General features: G+C 28.5%; 2 protein-coding genes across 4 annotated transcripts in view; one reads left to right on the forward strand and one right to left on the reverse strand.

Annotated features, from left to right (window-relative positions):
- The window catches only part of LOC135130868 (protein D2-like), a 24,611-nt gene extending 13,571 nt beyond the window's left edge, over window positions 1-11,040 (reverse strand). The window contains exon 1 of the mRNA XM_064058316.1: window positions 10,955-11,040. Coding sequence (XP_063914386.1) covers window positions 10,955-11,032 — 78 coding nt within the window. The 5' untranslated portion in view covers window positions 11,033-11,040. The remainder of the gene's footprint in view (window positions 1-10,954) is intronic.
- On the forward strand, window positions 10,972-19,255 carry LOC135130867 (endoribonuclease LACTB2). 3 transcript variants are annotated; one of them, XM_064058313.1, is made up of 5 exons: window positions 10,972-11,057; window positions 11,405-11,583; window positions 18,212-18,378; window positions 18,431-18,744; window positions 18,800-19,255. In XM_064058313.1, the coding sequence occupies exons 2-5, from the start codon at window positions 11,462-11,464 to the stop codon at window positions 19,058-19,060; spliced, it is 864 nt and encodes a 287-aa protein (XP_063914383.1). In that variant the 5' UTR covers window positions 10,972-11,057; window positions 11,405-11,461; the 3' UTR covers window positions 19,061-19,255. The 3 variants fall into 3 exon arrangements, with proteins under 3 accessions (XP_063914383.1, XP_063914384.1, XP_063914385.1); XM_064058314.1 differs by lacking the exon at window positions 10,972-11,057 and adding an exon at window positions 11,067-11,158; XM_064058315.1 differs by lacking the exon at window positions 10,972-11,057 and adding an exon at window positions 11,187-11,256.
- The last annotated feature ends 1,490 nt before the right edge of the window (window positions 19,256-20,745 follow it).

A 20,745-nucleotide genomic window follows, 5' to 3' on the forward strand; every position in this document is an offset into this window, starting at 1 on the left:
TTGCACCTGAGGTAGTTCGTCGCACATTTGATTGACTTCGTGGACCTATGTGAGCTTGTCGTCTTCTCGGCATTTTAATGAACTTCATAAAACGACACAGAATCATTTTCACAGTCAATCAAATCTGTAAATTTTGTCTTGAGAATTTTAAAATATTGAAAACTTCAAATTAAATCCTCGAACAACGGTAAAGTTTGAGGTTATGTCGAAACCAACAAAGTGAATATAGGTAAATAGAATGGCAGATCAAAATTAATAAGAAACTTTCGCAATGTGTAATTAAATTCACTTTAACCAAAACTTTTCTTAAAATAAACGACGTTTTTTTTACGAAAAACAAAGAACGATTTGAAATGCAATATACTTTTCACAATTGCACGGAAGAATTAGTTTTGTATGACACGTCAGTTAGACGACAGGTCCGTCAGAAACGCCAACTATTGAAATTACTTCGAAGTGGCGATTCCCATACAAAATTTTTAGAATTTTTTTATTTTTTAACTGTTCTTTTAAGTTGTCCTTATTTTGTTTATTTATAAACCATCCCCGTAATATAAAAAATTCTTCAAATCGGTCAAGCCGTTTTTGAGTCTTAGCGAGACTAACATCAGGAACAGCAATTGATTTTTATTATATAGACGATTAAAAAATGGGGGTTGGTGGTAGAAAGGTGAAAATTTAGGGTTATGTGTATTTTTTGATGCCAATTCTTAAAAAAATAAAAATAAAAAATTGTGTCCAAAAAATAGACCAAAATTTTTTAGGGTGGGCCACCCTTATCACTTAGGGGTTTAAAAAATAGTTTACAACCTATTCTCAGACCTACCGAATATACATAAAAAATTTCATACAAATCGGTCAACCCATTTCGGAGAAGTTCGGTTACAAACACTGTGACGCGAGAATTTTACACATAATGCATTATTATTTTAGAACAAATTTCATTACCATAAAAAAGATTATACTGAGTCGACCTTAAAAGATAGACATATGCTGTCGCGGACTTTTCTTTAGAACTTTTAGAGGGGAACAATTTCGTCATACATGATTTTTACGTAACTTTAACCGTTTAAGCAGCGTACGCAACGGAAGCTCTCAAAGGAGGAATAATTTTCCCGTTTTTCCGAATTTTTCATTGCTACTTCGCTCCTAATGATCGTAACGTGATGTTATATAGCCTATATGTAGATATGATACATAGACTATCCAACACAAAAAAATTTTTTGAATTTGAACCAGTAGTTTCTGAGATAAACGTGTTCAAATAAACAAAAGCTTCAGCTTTATTATATAAGTATAGATATAGATAAAATGGGAATTGAATTATATTTTGACAAGCGGTAGAAGCTAAATCTAAACAAACACAAAAGTGTCCCCACCCTTACTCCGTTGTCATCACAATTTTATATTCACAAATAATAGAATCTGCGTTGCTTATAAGATTCTGTAGAAAACATTGAACTTAGCCTCGTTCATTCATTTTTTTTCAGAAGTAAGAAATAAATTTTACAGCAAATAGTATAACAGAAAAGTTACAGTTACAATTAGAGCCTTTTTTGATTTTTTCACATCGTAGATTCAATTAAATTTCCACTCAGCCTACGCGACAGAAGAAAATAAATAGCCCCGCCCACCCACCCCATTTCTATTTCGAGATTAATTTTATCTGGTCTGAATGAACGGTGGTTCTTACACTGAACAGAAATAAAATTAGTCGTTAGAGTGAACGATGGGGGGGGGGGACTAGTACTTGCTAAGATAAGAGTGACTTTGGCAAATGATATACCTTGAAGAGAATAGAGGGGGGCGGGTGGGTGGGGCTAGTACTTGCTAAGATAAGACTGAACAATATTAAGAGTAGCCATAGGACTGAAGAAGGGGTGGGTCGGCGGGACCACTGTTTGGTTATAAAACTCTTTAGAAAAAGTCTAAACTCAGCCCCACTCACTGCCTTTGTCCATTCCACTGACTTATTTTATTTACTGTAAAATGGAAATTGAATTATATTTTGACAAGCGCTAGAATCTAAGCCCAAATTGCTCCCCACCCACCCACCCTTACTCCATTTTCATGACTAATTTATATTCACAAATAATAGAATCTAGGTACTGCTTATAAGATTCTGTAGAAAAAATTAAACTTGGCCTCGTCCACTGACCCGTCTTTTCATTTTTTTTCAGAAGTAAGAAATAAATCTTGTAATTGTAAGTATAATAAAAAAGTTACAGTTTTACTTTTATTGTGATGGATGTGTCCTAGATTCGATTAAATTTCCACTCAGCCTACGCGACGAAAGCAAATGATTAGCCCCGCCCACCCACCCCGTCTCTATTTCGAAAATTAATTTTATCTGGTCTGAATGAACGGCGGATATTATACTGAACAGAACTAAAATTAGTCGTTAGTGGCATATCTTCTAAGAAAATCAGGGGGCGGGTGGGCGGGGTTAGTAACTCCCAAGGGTCCCCAGTCGTCACGTACAAAATCGGTTCCAGTGAGAAGAATTATTTTTTGTAACTATGCAACCCAAACTACCAACCCATCGCAGGTGCCGACCCAAGAGAGGAGAGATTATGGTCACTCTAGAGAGTCCGTCATTAATTCAAATTTTTGTTCTGCAATTTTTCGTTTTGGTTTTCTATTTTCTTCATTTTTACAATTTTTCGATTTTTCAATATTCCCATATTAATTTTTTTTTTCAATTTCAATTTTTTCAAGTTTTCATTTCTTTAATTTTTACAATTTTTCCATTTTTCATTTTTTTGTTTCTTCAATTTTGCAATATTCAATTTTCCGAGTTTTCATTTTTCAATTTTCCAGTTTTTCGATCTTCCAATTTTTGGGGTTTTACTAATTTTTGAATTCGATTTGTTTTTTCTTCTTTCCATTTTTTCGATTAGTTTTTTCGATTTTTAGTTTCTCAGCAAAAAAATACAATTGTTTAATGCAGTGTTCCAATATTGTATGAAAAAATGAACTTGTGGTTTATATGTAAATACATTATTGAGATTATTCCGCTTTTAGATTTCTCCATTTTTCTACTTTAGACGTTTCAATTTTTCAGTACCTACTTCAATTTTGGGCATTTTCAATTTTCCATTCTTCGAATTTTCGGTTTCTCCATTTTTTTATTTTTCGATTTTTCAATTTTCCGATGTTTCAACGATACAATTTCTCAATTTTTAACCTCTTCAATTTTACGATTTCTAAATATTTCGATTTTTCAATTTTTCAATTTTTCAAATTTTGACGTTTCTAAATTTTCAGTTTTCTGATTTCTGAAGTAATCTTTTTTTTATTTTCCCATTTCTTGCCAAAGTTTCGATTTTTCACTTCTTCAATTCTTCAATTTTTCTATTTTTCAGGTTTTTGATGTTTCAATTTTTCGATTTTATATGCTTACGATTTTTCGACTTCTGGATTTCCCGATTTTCACTGACTTATTTTATTTACTGTAAAATGGGAATTGAGTTGTATGTTGACAAGCGGTAGAATCTAAGACTTAAAATAAAGACAAAAGTGCCTAAAATAGATTGAGAAACCCACAAGGTTCAGTCTAACACATCTTTTTATTTTCTTTATAATGTCTTAAAAATATATAAAATAAACTGTTTATGTCGGAATATTATTCCGTTTTTTTTTTATTTTTTGAAAAGTAGGATTTTCGATTTGTTGTTCCGACAAATTCAACTTTTGTTTTTTTTCTTACACTAAAATTTTCGCAGATCTTTATTTTTCGTATATAAAGTTTTAGATTTTAGCTATTTTATTGTAATGTCAAAATCCTGACATTCTTTGGTTTTTTGCACAAACTGATTTTTTTTTAACTTCTTTAGAGTTGGATATTCTTATGGAATTTTATACAATTTTCAAGAAAAATACTGTAAAAAAAATCCAACCTAGACTGGAACAAAAATTTGGGAATGTCGAATTTTAGAACATTTTTGGAAAAACTTGTGTTATTTTCTTAGCTTTCGGAACACTTTTTTTTTTATTAAATTAAGGCAATTTAGTTTTCTCAATTTCCATTTTTCCACTTTTAGTCAGTTTTTTCATTAAAATTTTTGTGTAGCTTCATTTTCGTGTTTTGAACTTTCACATTTTAGTTATTTTTTAAATCTAACCGAGTTTCATACACAAGTCTTTACAAAAACACCGAAAAGTAAAAAATATTCCAGGCTATCTTAAAAGACTGAAAAACAAATAAGAAACTGAACTTTATTTTTTATACTGTTGAGTTTTTTCTCTGATGACAAAATATTGAACTCTGATCAACATTCGGAAAACTTTTTTGATTTTTTTTGGACTACAGGCAATTTAACAACATGGTTTCCCAAATTCCTTTTTTCATTTTTTTAACTCTACATTTTAGTTATTTTTTAAATTCTAACTAAAATTTGTATATCACTTAACTAACAAACATTAAATTTCGTAAACTTTTTTTGGGCTTGAAACTCTTCTTATGGCACAATTTTCAACAAAAACATTGAAAAACAAATAATATTTCCGTTTATTTTTGAAAATTTTAAAGGTTTAGAGCAAAATTTTGAGAAAGTGTCAACTTTGAAACCAGTTGTGGGAAAAATGTATAAAAATTTAATTTTTCGATTTTGCAATTTTTCAATTTACAATTTTTCGTGTCAATTCTTTATTTCCTTTATTTTGAAATTACTCGATCTTTCAATATTTCGATTTTATAATTTTTTATTTTTTCAATTTCTCGATTTGTGGTTTTTTCACTTTTTTTCTTCAATTCTTGAGATTTTGCAATTTTTTTATTTAAAATTTCTCGAGTTTTCAATTATTCAATTGTTTAATTTTTCATTTATTCAAATTTTTGTTCTGCAATTTTTCGTTCTTTCAATATTCCCATTTTAATTTTTTTTTTCAATTTAAATTTTTTCAATTTTTCATTTCTTATATTTTTACAATTTTTCCATTTTTCATTTTTTTTTTGTTTCTTCAATTTTGCAATATTCAATTTTCCGAGTTTTCATTTTTCAATTTTCCAGTTTTTCGATTCCGACTTTTGGATGTTTCAATTTTTATATTTGGGAATTTTTCGACTTGCAATTTCACAACATTCCATGTTTCGGTTATGGTTTTAATTTTATACTGTTTCTTCCCTTCTTCAATGTGAAATTTTCAATTTTTGGATTTTTCAATTTTTCGATTTTTCAATGTTAGTTTTTCGACTTTACAATTTGGACAATTCTATAAATTTTCGATTTCACAATTATTCAAGTTTTACTAATTTTTGAATTGGATTTGTTTTTTCTTCTTTCCATTTTTACGATTAGTTTTTTAGTTTCTCAGTAAAAAAATGCAATTGTTTAATCCTATGTTCCAATATTGTATGAAAAAATGAACTTGTAGTTTATATGTAAATACATCATTGAGATTATTCCGCTTTTAGATTTCTCGATTTTTCTACTTTAGACGTTTCAATTTTTCAGTACCTACTTCAATTTTGGGCATTTTCAATTTTCCATTCTTCGAATTTTCGGTTTCTCCATTTTTTTATTTTTCGATTTTTCAATTTTCCGATGTTTCAACGATACAATTTCTCAATTTTTAACCTCTTCAATTTTACGATTTCTAAATATTTCGATTTTTCAATTTTTGAATTTTTCAAATTTTGACGTTTCTAAATTTTCAGTTTTCCGATTTCTGAAGTAATCTATTTTTTTTATTTTCCCATTTCTTGCCAAAGTTTCGATTTTTCACTTCTTCAATTCTTCAATTTTTCTATTTTTCAGGTTTTTGATGTTTCAATTTTTCGATTTTATATGCTTACGATTTTTCGACTTCTGGATTTCCCGATTTTCACTGACTTATTTTATTTACTGTAAAATGGGAATTGAATTGTATGTTGACAAGCGGTAGAATCTAAGACTTAAAATAAAGACAAAAGTGCCTAAAATAGATTGAGAAACCCACAAGGTTCAGTCTAACACATCTTTTTATTTTCTTTATAATGTCTTAAAAATATATGAAATAAACTGTTTATGTCCAAATATTATTCCGTTTTTTTTTTTATTTTTTGAAAAGTAGGATTTTCGATTTGTTGTTCCGACAAATTCAACTTTTGTTTTTTTTTCTTTCACTAAAATTTTCGCAGATCTTTATTTTTCGTATATAAACTTTTAGATTTTAGCTATTTTATTGTAATGTCAAAATGCTGACATTTTTTGGTTTTTTGCACAAACTGATTTTTTTTTAACTTCTTTAGAGTTGGACATTCTTATGGAATTTTATACAATTTTCAAGAAAAATACTGTAAAATAAAAAAAATTCCAGCCTAGACTGGAACAAAAATTTGGGAATGTCGAATTTTAGAACCTTTTTGGGAAAAACTTATAAATTTGTGTTGTTTTCGTAGCTTTCGGAACACTTTTTTTTTAATTAAATTAAGGCAATTTAAAAACTCAATTTTCTCAATTTCCATTTTTCAACCTTTAGTCAGTTTTTTCATTAAAATTTTTGTGTACCTTCATTTTCGTTATTTTTTAAATCTAACCGAATTTCATACACCATTTAATAAACATCTTTAAAACTTCTCACGGTTTGAAAATGAAAATATGGAATTTTACAAAAGTCTTTACAATTACATCGAAAAGTAAAAAATATTTCAGGCTATTTTTGAGCATCTTAAAAGCCTGAAAAACAAATAAGAAACTGGACTTTATTTTTTATACTGTTGAGTTTTTTCTCTGATGACAAAATTCCTTTTTTCATATTTTTAACTCTACATTTTAGTTATTTTTTTAAATTCTAACTAAAATTTGTATATCACTTAACTAACAAACAATAAATTTCGTAAACATTTTTTGGGCTTGAAACTCTTCTTATGACACAATTTTCAACAAAAACACTGAAAAACAAATAATGTTTCGGTTTATTTTTGAAAATTTTAAAGGTTTAGAACAAAATTTTGAGAAAGTGTCAACTTTGAAACCAGTTGTCGGAAAAATGTATAAAAATTTAATTTTTCGATTTTGCAATTTTTCAATTTACAATTTTTCGTCTCAATTCTTTATTTCCTTTATTTTGAAATTACTCCATCTTTCAATATTTCGATTTTCTAATTTTTTATTTTTTCAATTTCTCGATTTGTGGTTTTTTCACCTTTTTTCTTCAATTTTTGAGATTTTGCAATTTTTTGATTTAAAATTTCTCGAATTTTCAATTATTCAATTTTTTAATTTTTCATTTCTTCAAATTTTTGTTCTGCAATTTTTCGTTTTGGTTTTCTATTTTCTTCATTTTTACAATTTTTCGATTTTTCAATATTCCCAATTTTTATTTTTTTTCAATTTCAATTTTTACAATTTTTTTATTTTTCATTTTTTTGTTTCTTCAATTTTGCAATATTCAATTTTCCGAGTTTTCATTTTTCAATTTTCCAGGTTTTCGATCTTCCAACTTTTGGATGTTTCAATTTTTATATTTGGGAATTTTTCGACTTGCAGTTTCTAGTTTCACAACATTCCATGTTTCGGTTATTGTTTTAATTTTATACTATTTCTTCCCTTCTTCAATGTGAAATTTTCAATTTTTGACGTTTCTAAATTTTCCGATTTCCGATTGCTGAAGTAATCTTTTTTTTATTTTCCCATTTCTTGCCAAAGTTTCGATGTTTCACTTCTTCAATTCTTCAATTTTTCGATTTTTCAGGTTTTTGACGTTTCAATTTTTCAATTTCTCAGAATTTTGATTTTTCAATTTTTCGATTTTATATGCTTACGATTTTTCGACTTCTGGATTTCCCGATTTTCAGTTTTTCGTTTTTTAAACTTTGGATTTTTCAATGTTCGGCAGTTTTATATTTCGATTTCTGAATTTTTCAACTTTTCGATATTTTAATTTTTCAATTTTTAAAAGTCTAGATTTTTGATTCCTCGAGTTTCGGTTATTTAAATTTTTCAATTTTCGGGATTTTTAAAATTTTCAATTTTCCATCTTTTTTTAACTTTTCGATTTTCCAATTTCCGATTTACAATTTTTCAAGTATTCTTTTAAATATGTATGTAATTATTATATTTTTTTTAATGCTTCACATTTACAATTTTACTATTTTACAATTTTTCCATTTATCATGGATTTTAAACTTTTTCATTTATTCGATTTTTCAATTTGCGACTTTTAATTTTTCAGTTTCACGAAATTTAATTTTTCAATTTTTCGATTTTTCAATGTTAGTTTTTCGACTTTACAATTTGGACAATTCTATAAATTTTCGATTTCACAATTTTTGGGGTTTTACTAATTTTTGAATTCGATTTGTTTTTTCTTCTTTGCGTTTTTTCGTTTTTTAGTTTCTCAGTAAAAAAAATACAATTGTTTAATCCTGTGTTCCAATATTGTATGAAAAAATGAACTTGTGGTTTATATGTAAATACATTATTGAGATTATTCCGCTTTTGGATTTCTCGATTTTTCTACTTTAGACGTTTCAATTTTTCAGTACCTACTTCAATTTTGGGCATTTGAATTTTCCATCTCTTCTTCAATTTTACGATTTCTGAATGCATATTTCGATTTTTAATTTTTTTAATTTTTTAAATTATGACGTTTCTAAATTTTCAGTTTTCCGATTTCTGAAGTAAACTTTTTTTTATTTTCCCATATCTTGCCAAAGTTTCGATTTTTCACTTCTTCAATTCTTCAATTTTTCGATTTTTCAGGTTTTTGACGTTTCAATTTTTCAATTTCTCAGGATTTTGATTTTTCAATTTTTCGATTTTATATGCTTACGATTTTTCGACTTCTGGATTTCCCGATTTTCAGTTTTTCGTTTTTTAAACTTTGGATTTTTCAATTTTCGGCTGTTTTATATTTCGATTTCTGAATTTTTCAACTTTTCGATATTTTAATTTTTCAATTTTTAAAAGTCTAGATTTTTGATTCTTCGAGTTTCGGTTATTTAAATTTTTCAATTTTCGATTTACAATTTTTCAAGTATTCTTTTAAAGATGTATGTAATTATTATATTTTTTTAAAGCTTCACATTTACAATTTTTCTATTTTACAATTTTTCCATTTATGATGGATTTTAAATTTTTTCATTTATTCGATTTTTCAATTTGCGACTTTTAATTTTTCAGTTTCGCGAAATTTAATTTTTCAATTTTTCGATTTTTCAATGTTAGTTTTTCGATTTTACAATTTGGGCAATTCTATAAATTTTCGATTTCACAATTTTTGGGGTTTTACTAATTTTTGAATTAGATTTGTTTTTTCTTCTTTCCATTTTTTCGATTAGTTTTTTCGATTTTTAGTTTCTCAGTAAAAAAATACAATTGTTTAATCCTGTGTTCCAATATTGTATGAAACAATGAACTTGTCGTTTATATGTAAATACATTATTGAGATTATTCCGCTTTTGGATTTTTCTACTTTAGACGTTTCAATTTTTCAACTTCAATTTTGGGCATTTTCAGTTTTCCATCTCCTCTACAATTTTACGATTTCTGAATGCATATTTCGATTTTTCAATTTTTTAATTTTTTAAATTATGACGTTTCTAAATTTTCAGTTTTCCGATTTCTGAAGAAAACTTTTTTTTATTTTCCCATATCTTGCCAAAGTTTCGATTTTTCGCTTCAATTCTTCAATTTTTCGATTTTTCAGGTTTTTGATGTTTCAATTTTTCAATTTCTCAGGATTTTGATTTTTCAATATTTCAATTTTATAAGCTTACGATTTTTCGACTTCTGGATTTCCCGATTTTCAGTTTTTCGTTTTTTAAACTTTGGATTTTTCAATTTTCGGCTGTTTTATATTTCGATTTCTGAATTTTTCAACTTTTCGACATTTTAATTTTTCAATTTTTAAATTCTAGATTTTTTATTTCTCCAGTTTCGGTTCTTCTATATTTCAATTTTTCAATTTTCGGGATTTTTCAATTTTTATTTTTTTGATTTTTTCATGTTTGGATTATTTATTATTGCTAAAAGTGAAACTAAAAAATAACTACCAAAACTGTGACTAAAAATATGCACAAATTAATAGAAAATAGAACAGAATGCTGCTAAAACATAAAAATAACTGTACTTTCCCCAAAAAAAAATCTATTGCATGATTATGGTTCCACTAGTATTGCTAATTTCGGACGTTTGGTTTGTATCAAACACAATTAAAGAATTAATTCTTAGTTAAACAAAAAAATTTAAATATTGCATAATTCAACGAGACAATAAATTTTGGGGATATAATATGATAAAGCCCCTAGAACATTTTTTTTTGTAATTTAGCTGCATATTTTTTATTATTATTTTAATGATAAATAAAAAATACCAGAGATCATTTACTAAAAAATTGTTACAAAATTCCATTTTTCTTATTTTAATGAAAACATTAACATCATTTGGACTCGGGTAAAAATAAATTTACTAAAAAAAAATAGTTCCTTCTGGGTATCTCTCGATGGACCAAAACCCCACATCCCAAAAATACTTTGTTTTCCATTAACCCCGATAAGATAACCACAATCAACAAACACCACGTCCACGTTATATAATCCGTCCAAACCGCTGACACATTTCGAAAATAACAATACATTTATCTCCGGCTCGTGCGAATCTCCAAGTGTACATAGGGCACAAAAGAATCGCTGATAAAGCGCGCCGGCAACCGGTTCGATCCGGCCAACCCGGAAACCCGGAGCATTAAAACAATATTAATAGAATCCGAGAACTAGCGCATCTTAATTACGAGCGTTAACGGAACCTTATCAATTGCAAACGAAAACACGACCTTACAACGGCGTAATATGATCCTATAATCACTAATTATAAACAGAAAAAAAATTGTCCTCTGATAGCGCTTATCGCAGATTCGAGCCTCAAACGAGGCTAAAGACACAGTGCAAGGTGCAGCCGGGTATATAAAGCCGGGGCGAAGAGCGGCACCACTTAGTCACTTTGCGTGAACGAAGACGATTTAGAATTACCTCGACGTCGCTGAGTTTTCGGGGCGAAGACGCGACGGACGCACACACCAGGACACACAGACAGAACAGCTTCTGCATAGCGGCGACTATTCGATCTGAAACGGTAAATAGCGGCTTTTAAATACGTCGATCCCACCTGGGACACCAGAAGAGGTACAGACAGAGACAAAAGTGTGACCCGACAAGCAAGGCCAGAGGTTCCAGGTAGGCCAAACCACAACGACATTTACTCTGTCATTTACTCTGTAATTCGGCAACTCGCAGTTTGGACTCGCCTGCAAATTCCGCTCTTGACGATCAAGGTAAAGCTGCGGTCACAACTTTACCCACTTCTGTACCTCTTCACAACCTAAAACAATTAACTTTAACGAGAAAAAACGCAACTGACGCAACGTTGCGGAGATTCGGCTCGAGGCTGCGCGATTTCACACCATTTTCCCATTTTTCCAGGCCGTGACTATCTGTGCCAGTTTTTTGAATTTCCCGGCTGACTGGTTTAGTGTCAAGATGGCGGCGGTCATACCGGCTGTTACCAAACTGTCGTCCCGGATTATCCGGGTTCTGGGCTGCAACCCCGGAATCATGACCCTACAAGGGACGAATACTTACATCGTGGGAACGGGGAAGAGGTGAGTCCGGTTTTTGGGTTGTTTGGGTTTCCGGGAGATACGGGAGTGCGGCGATTTGGTTGGGTTGGCACGCGTGCGGCGTGACAGGTGACTCGATCGGTGGCGCTCAACATATAGGGTGTAGCAGTGGTTGTCAAAATGTTCGAGACGGGTGCATTAATTTAATTGTCGTGGTTTTGTCTTTTGTAACTGAATTGAAGGTTGTGTTTATGTTTACTATTTTAAGATTGGAATTTACACAGTCGGGAAGATAAAAGTGTCGGTATCACGGTATCTCATTCATTATGCCAGAGAGTGGGTATCACAGACGTAAACAATGTCACAAATGTGATACGTTTTCTAAAACACAATAATAACTTTCTTGGAGAGATGATAAAAAAATTGGTCGAAAGTTATTTCGACAGATTTTCCCTCGCTACTGAATTCTTGCGATTTTTGCTTTCCGATAACCTCTATGAAGACTTGGAATTTGCTATTTTTTTGTTTCTTCAGATTTTCAATTTGCAATATTTCGTTTCGGTTTTCGGCAATAATCTAATTAATAAAGCTAACTGTAAATTTTTTTTTACAATAATATAGAGGGCTAAGTACTATTGCTGCATTGTATGGAAAAATCCTCTTTGTTATTGTTATTTTTTTTTTCAATTTTTCGATTTACGATTTCTCGAGTTTTCAGTTTTTTTTCAGTTTCTCATTTCAATTTTTTTTTCTTTATTTTCATAATTTTTCGTGTTGCAATTCTTTAATTATTAAATTCTCCATCATTCAGTTTTCATCTACAGTTTTTGATTTGCTTTTTTCTAGTTTTCATTTTTAATTTGTAATAACAATTTAAACAATTTTTCACTTTTTCAATTTTGCGATTTTAGAATTTTTCCATTTTTCAATTACTGGATTTTAAAATTCTTTCATTTATTTGTTTTTTCAATTTTTCAATTTTGATTTTTTTGTTTCTTTAATTTTACGAAATGCAATTCTTGAAGTTTTCGTTTTGAAATTTCCCAGTTTTTCGATTTTCCGTCTTTTGGATGTTTCAGTTTTGAGTTTTTGGAATTTTTCGATTTACAATTTCACTAGTTTTCAATCTTTGATTTTTCAGTTTTTCGATTTTCAATTTTTCATTTGTTCAGTTTTTCGATTTGCAATTTTTCGTTTCTGTTTTTATTTTCTTTATTTTTCAAATTCACGGCTTTTCAGTGTTCTAATTTTATAATTTGTCTTTTTTCAATGTGAAATTTTTCGGTTCTTGGATTTTCCGTTTTTCCGATTTGCAGTTTTTTGGTCTTCAATTTTCCGATTTTTCAATGTTTAGATTTTTTCGTTTTTTCAAAGTTAGATTTTCAGTTTCTCGAGTTTTCAATTTTTCCCTTCACTTTTCATGCGCTTTTTTTTTAAATATGTTGTGGTAATAATGATTTTAAAAATTTTTCATTTTTTCAATTTTGCGATTTTAGGAGTTTCCAGTTTTTCGATTTTTAATTTTTCAATTATGATTTTTTTGTTTGTATAATTTTACTCTTCGAGTTTTCATTTTTTAATTTGTCAATTTTTCGATTTTTCAACTTTTGAATGTTTCCATTTTTTGAAATTTTCAGTTTTTCATTTCTGCAATTTTTCGAATTCCAATTTTTCATTTCAGTTTTTTATTTTCTTTATTTTTCATGTTTTCAGTTTTTCAACGATCTAATTTCATAATTTTTTTTCCAGTGTAAAATTTTACAATTTTTGGATTTTTCATTTTCCGTTTTTTTTTCAGTGTTGTGATTTTATCATTTTTCTTTTTTTTTTCAATATAAAATTTTTCGTTTTTTAAAGTTTTCAATTTTTCGAAATTTAATTTTTTAATTTCTCGACATTTAATTAACATTTTTAATTTCTTCGATTCTGAAGTTTCTCGATTTGTGATTTTTCGATTTTCCACTTTTTCGAACCAAAAGAAAAGTTGCAAAATTGTAAATTAAAAATGAAAAAATCAAAAAGTATAAAATGAAAATTTTGAAAAATCGAAAAGTTGGGAATTAAGAGCTTGAAAAATTGAAGAAACAAGAAATTGAAAAATTGGAAGATTAAAAATTGAGAAACCTAAAAATTGAAAAATTGCAAAATCGGAAAAACGAAATAATTGAAAATTAAAGAAATTGCAAAACCTGGTTGAGAAATCCAAAAGTTTCAAAAATGAAAAATTTAAAAACGGGAAAATCATTTCTTAAGTCTTTCGAGTTGCAATTTTTGGATTTTCCACATTTTCGAAGGAAAATAAGAGAAAAATTGCAAAATTGTTAATCAAAAATGAAAAAAATCAAAAAGTATAAAATGAAAATTTTGAAAAATCTAAAAATTGGGAATCAAGAACTTGAAAAATCGAAGAAACAAGAAATTGAAAAATCGAAAGATTAAAAATTGAGAACCCTAAAAATCGAAAAATTGCAAAATCGAAAAAACGAAATATTAAAAATTAAAGAAATTGGAAAATCTAATCCAAAAATTACAAAATTGAAAAATTAGAAATTGGAAAATCGAGGAATGGAAGAATCAAATGTTGAATTTGAAAAAGTGAATGTAATTTTTAATATCTGGACATTTAATTATTCAATTCTACGTTTCCTCAGTTCTTCGATTTTCCTTTTTTCGATTTTTCAATTTCTCAAACCAAAAGAATAGAAAAATTGCAAAATTATAAATCAAAAATAAGGAAATCAAAAAGTATAAAATGAAAACTTTGAAAAATATAAAAATTGGGAATCAAAAACTTGAAAAATTGAAGAAACAAAAAATTGACGAAAGATTAAAAATTGAGAACCCTAAAAATTTAAAAATTGCAAAATCTGAAAAATGAAATAATTGGAAATTAAAGAAATTGGAAAATCTGGTTGAGATATCCAGAAATTTCAAAATTGAAAAATTTAAAAACTGGAAAATCTAGGAATTGAAAAATCAAATATTGAAAATTTGAAAAACTGAATTTATTTTTTTAATTTCTGGACATTTAATTGTTCAATTTTTCGTCTCTTCAGTTGTTCGGTTTTTAATTTTTCGATTTTCCACTTTTTCGATTTTTCAATTTCTTGAACCAAAAGAATTGAAAAATTACAAAATTCCAAATCAAAAATGAAAAAATCAAAAAATATAAAATGAAAACTTTGAAAAATCAAAAAGTTATGAAACAAGAAATTGAAAAATGGAAGAAACAAGAAAATGAAAAATCGAAAGATTAAAAATTGAGAAATCGAAAAATTGCAAAATCGGAAAAACGAAATATTGAAAATTAAAGAAATTGGATAATCTGGTTGAGAAATCCAAAATTTTCAAAAATGAAAAATTTAAAAACTGGAAAATCGAGGAATTGAAAAATCAAATATTGAAAATTTCAAAAACCGAATTTAATTTTGTAATTTCTGGACATTTAATTATTCAGTTTTTCGTTTCTTCGGTTCTTCGGTTTTTAATTTTTCGTCTCCACTTTTTCAATTTTGTATTTTCGATTTTTCAATTTCTTGAACCAAAAGAATAAAAAAATTGCAAAATTCTAAATCAAAAATGAAAAAATCCAAAAGTATAAAATAAAACTGAAAACTATAAAAATTGGGAATCAAGAACTTGAAAAATTGAAAAAACAAGAAATTGGAAAATCAAAAGACTAAAAATTGAGAAACCTAAAAATCAAAAAATTGCAAAATCGGAATAACGAAATATTGAAAATAAAAAAAAAATTGGAAGGTCCAAAAATTACAAAATTGAAAAATTAATTTTTTAATTTCTGGATATTTAATTATTCAATTTTTCGTTTCTTCAGTTCTTCGGTTTTTATTTTTTCGATTTTCCACTTTTTCGACTTTGTTTTTTCTATTTTTCGATTTCTCGAACCAAAAAAATACAAAAATTTCAAAATTCTAAATCCAAAATGAATAGTCCAAAAAGAACGTGAAAAATTGAAGAAACAAGGAATTTGGAAAACGGAAAGATTAAAAATTAAGAAACTTAAAATCGAAAAACTGCAAAATCGGAAAAGCGAAATATTGTAAAATTGAAATATTGAAAATCGAAGAAATAGGAAAACCTGACTGAGAAAGCAAAAATTGAAAAATTTAAAAACTGCAAAATCGAGGATTGAAAAATCAAATACTGAAAATTTGAAAAAGTGTATTTAATTTTTTAATTTCTGGACATTTAATTATTCAATTTTTCGATTCATTAATTTTCTTCGATTCTTAAGTTTCTCAGTTTTTGGCAATGATTCAATTTTTCGATTTCTGGAACCAAAATAATAGAAAAACTGCAAAATCGTAAATCAAAAATGAAAATTAAATCAAAAAGTATTAAATGAGAACTTTGAAAAATCTAAAAATTGGGAATTAAGAACTTGAAAAATTGAAAAATTAAGAAATTCAAAAATTCAAAGATAAAAAATTGAGAAACCTAAATTCGAAAAATTCCAAAACTAGAAAAACGAAATATTGAAAATTAAAGAAATTGGAAAATCTGATTGAGAAATCCAAAAATTGCAAAATTGGAAAATCGAGGAATTGAAAAATCAAATATTGAAAATTTGAAGAAGGGAATTTAATTTTTTAATTTCTGGACATTTAATTATTGAATTTTTCGATTCATTAATTTCTTCGATTCTGAAGTTTCTCGATTTTTGGTTTTTAATTATTCAATTCTTCGTTTCTTCGGTTCCTCAATTTGTAATTTTTCGATTTTCACCTTTTTCGAACCAAAAAAAAATATATGCAAAATTCTAAACCAAAAATAAAAAAATCAAAAGGTATAAAATGAAAACTTTGAAAAATCTAAAATTTGGGAATCAAGAACTTGAAAAAATTGAAGAACCAAGACATTGACAAATCGAAAGTAAAAACTGAGAAACCTAAAAATCGAAAAATTGCAACATCGGAAAAACGAAATATTGAAAATTAAAGAAATTGGAAAATCTGATTGAGAAATCCAGAAATTACAGAATTGAAAAATTTTAAAAACTGAATTTAATTTGTTAATTTCTGGACATTTAATTCTTTAATTCTACGTTTCTTCAGTTCTTCGGTTTTTAATTTTTCGATTTTCCACTTTTTCAATTTTGTTTTTCCGATTTTTCAATTTTTCGAACCAAAACAATAGAAAAATTGCAAAATTCTAAATCAAAAATGAAAAACCCAAAAATAATAAAATGAAAACTTTGAAAAATCTAAAAATTAAGAATCAAGCACTTGAAAAATTGAAGAAACAAGAAATTTGGAAAATGGAAAGATTCAAAAATTGAGAAACTAAAAAATCGAGCAATTGCAAAATCGGGAAAGCGAAATATTGAAAAATCAAATATTGAAAATTTCGAAAACTGAACTTAATTTTTTAATTTCTGGACATTTAATTATTCAATTTTTCGTTTCTTCAGTTCCTCGGTTTTTAATTTTTCGATTTTCCACTTTTTCCATTTTTCAACATCTCTAACCAAAAGAATAGAAAAATTGCAAAATTGTAAATCAAAAATGAAAAAATCAAAAATTATAAAATGAAAACTGAAAAATCTAAAAATTAGGAATCAAGAACTTGAAAAAATTGAAGAAATAATAAATTTGGAAAATGGGAAGATTAAAAATTGAGAAACTAAAAAATCGAAAAATTGCAAAATCGGAAAATCTGATTGAGAAACCCAAAAATTTCAAAAGTGAAAAATTTGAAAAACTGATTTTTTTTTAATTTCTGCACATTCTATTATTAAAATTTTCGATTCATTAATTTTCTTCGATTTTTAAGTTTCTGGATTTTTGGCGATGATTAAATTTTTCGTTTCTTCAGTTCTTCGATTTGTAATTTTTCAATTTTCCACTTTTTCGATTTTTCAATTTCTTGAACTGAAAGAATAGAAAAATCGCAAAATTGTAAATCAAAAATGAAAAAATCAAAAAGTATAAAATGAAAACTTTGAAAAATCACAAAGTTGGGCGTCAAGAACCTGAAAAATTTAAGAAACATGAAACTGAAAAATCGAAAAATGCAAATCGGAAAACCAAATAATTGAAAATTAAAGAAATTGGAAAATCTGGTTGAGAAATCCAAAAATTGCAGAATAGAAAAATTTAAAAACTGGAAAATCGGGGAATTGAAAAATCAAATATTGAAAACTTGAAAAACTGAATTTAATTTTTAATTTCTGGACATTTAATTATTCAAATTGGTTTTTATTTTTTCGTTTTTGCACTTTTTAGATTTTGATTTTTGTAAGTCAAAAATGAAAAAATCAAAAATCATAAAATGAAAACTTTGAAAAATCTAAAAATTAGAAATTAAGAACTTTAAAATTTGAAGAAACAAGAAATTGAAAAATCGAAAGATTAAACATTGAAAAACTTAAAAATCGGAAAAACACAATATTGTAAAATCGAATTACTGAAAATTAAACACATCGGAAAATCTGATGGGGGAATCCAAAAATTGCGAAATTGAAAAATTTAAAAACTGGAAATTCGAAAAAAATATTGAAAAACTCACAGAAATGAAAAAAACGAGAATTTGAAATAGCGTATAACAGCTTTTTGTAATGAGTTTTTTCTTTACAAAATTTTTAATGACGGCATTCGTCAAAATTTGCCAACAATCAGTCCGGTAGTTTTAAAACTAATTTTTTCTCCAGGCGCATCCTCATCGACACCGGCGACTCCGACGTCCCCCAATACATCAACCACCTCAAGAGCGTCCTCAAGCACGAGGACATCGACCTGGCGCACATCTTCATCTCCCACTGGCACCACGACCACTTCGGGGGCCTCCTCGACGTGCTCGACCTCCGGGACAAAACAAGTACGTCACTCTTAACCCTCTCCAACCCTTCTTCATTCTCTCTCCTCCACAGAGTACGCTCAAGTTTGGAAGTACCCTCGCACCGAAGGCGACGACATCCCCGACGGCGCCCCCGTTGAGTTCTTGAAAGACGGCCAGGAGTTCTTCGTCGAGGGCGCCACCCTCCGCGTCATCCACACCCCCGGCCACACCACCGACCACATCGTCCTCCACCTGGTCGAAGAAAACGCAGTATTCAGCGGCGACTGCATCCTGGGCGAGGGGACGGCGGTGTTCGAGGATCTGCACGACTACATGAACTCGCTGCAGGAGATTTCGAACATCGAGCCGGCGGTGGTATACCCCGGTCACGGCAATGTCGTTCATGTGAGTCCCGAGGTCGAGTTTGTTGCGGGTTGAGGTTGATGTTTATTGGTTGCAGAGTCCCAAAGATAAGATCGAGTTTTATATTCACCATAGGAACGAGAGGGAGCAGCAGATCTTGAATATTTTGATTAATAATAGGCAGAAGCAGTTCGACGAGCAGGAATTGGTGAGGATGATTTATAAGGATACGCCGCAGAAGCTGCTGAAGGCTGCCGAGAATAATGTGAATCATCATTTGATTAAGTTGCTCAAAGATAATAGAGTGTCGCAGTTTAATAACCTTTGGCAATATAATGATAGTTGTAAGACGATTTAATGGGTAGGGAGATTCGTTGAACTGCAAGGCTGTAAGCAAAGCATCGCAATGTATTATCGCAATGTTTTGTATTGTAATTTGATTTGTAGGTTAGGTTTCGACGTGCGTGCTAAGTGTTAAGAGTGAGAATGTATTATATTTTTAAGGAGATTATTTTATTTAATTAGTATTGTAAATAAAATTAAATTAAAGTTTTGGGAGTTTTTTAATACAGTGATTTAGGTGTGAGATAGAATTTCCCAACCATATCTAATCAATAAAAGTTGTAAATAACTGGGAAGACCCGAGCGCATACGCTACAAAATGATTCTTAAGGAGAATCACTAGACACTAGAGGAGATATAGCAATTTTTCCTTCTTTCTGTGATAACCTGATATTAATATAGATGTCTTACACATCAAAGTGGAGCTTTTTCATATTCTAAGACCCTCAAAACAGTATAATTAACCAAAAAGTGTGATAAATAAGTATCATAAAATAAGCACCATTGTCTTCTTTTTTCTTCATTTTTGTGTGTTAAACATCAGACAATCGCTTGAAAATTCTCACACTGACAAAGTAACGTATTTTAAAGGCCCTTGTCATATTAACTATTTGTTCAAAAACGAACAATTATTATTGAAAACAACACGGTTTGAGTGGTTAGTTCAGGATCTTACCGCTAGGAGCGCTACGATATTTAAACTTGCGAACCGAACAGCCAGGAAAAAACCTTTTTGAGAAGGCCGACCCGACTCGCTACCCTAAAGTAATTATTATTAGCGCTCTCGGTTGATTTTTCTAATTTATGACGAGCATTTTTGTTTTGATAAACGCCAGACCACGTATCTCCTTTATCCTAGATTTTTTTTAACAACTTTTTCACAAGCACAATTTTTCAATACACCCACTGAAAATTTGGGCCAATTTTCGAAATTCAACGAAAGATATTTTCTATAGGTGTCACTCCAGAAGTTGGTTTCGAATTAATTTCTTCTTTTCTTATTGCTTTTACCATTTTTCCAGAATCACCCACTGAAGTATTGAATTTTTTGAATTTTTTTTGGGAACTTTTTCAAAAACAAAATTTTTCACTACCTAATATGAAATTTCGGCCAATTTTTGACAACTTTCGTAATTCAACTAATGACAGTTTTTCGGCTTTACAATGTTCTAATTTTATGATTTGTCTTTTTCCAATGTGAAATTTTTCAGTTTTTGGTTTTTCCATTTTTCCGATTTGCAGTTTCGGTTTTCAATTTTGCGATTTTTTAATTCTTTGATTTTTCTGTTTCTCCAGTTTTCAATTTTTCTCTTCATTTTTAAATGTTTTTTTCTAGTTTTCATTTTAAATATATCCTAATAATAATTTTAAAAAATTTTCAGGTTCTCAATTTTGCGATTTTAGAATTTTCAAGTTTTTCGATTTTTAATTTACGAATTATGATTTTTTGTTTGTTTAATTTTATGATATACAACTCTTCAATTTTCATTTTTAATTTATCAGTTTTTCGATTTTCCATTATTATCTTTTGCAAATTTTTCAATTTCACGAGTTTTAAATTTTTAATTTTTTGATTTTCAATTTTTCATTTGAGCTTTTTATTTTCTTCATTTTTCAGTTTGACAATGATTTGATTTCATAATTTGTCTTTTTTGGTGTGAAATTTTACAATTTTTGGGTTTTTCATTTTCCGTTTTTTCA

The sequence above is a fragment of the Zophobas morio genome, unplaced genomic scaffold, assembly GCF_036711695.1.
Source record: "Zophobas morio isolate AGI-343-1 ecotype UQ-CSIRO unplaced genomic scaffold, CSIRO_AGI_Zmor_V1 ptg000018l, whole genome shotgun sequence".
Lineage (NCBI taxonomy): Eukaryota > Metazoa > Arthropoda > Insecta > Coleoptera > Tenebrionidae > Zophobas > Zophobas morio.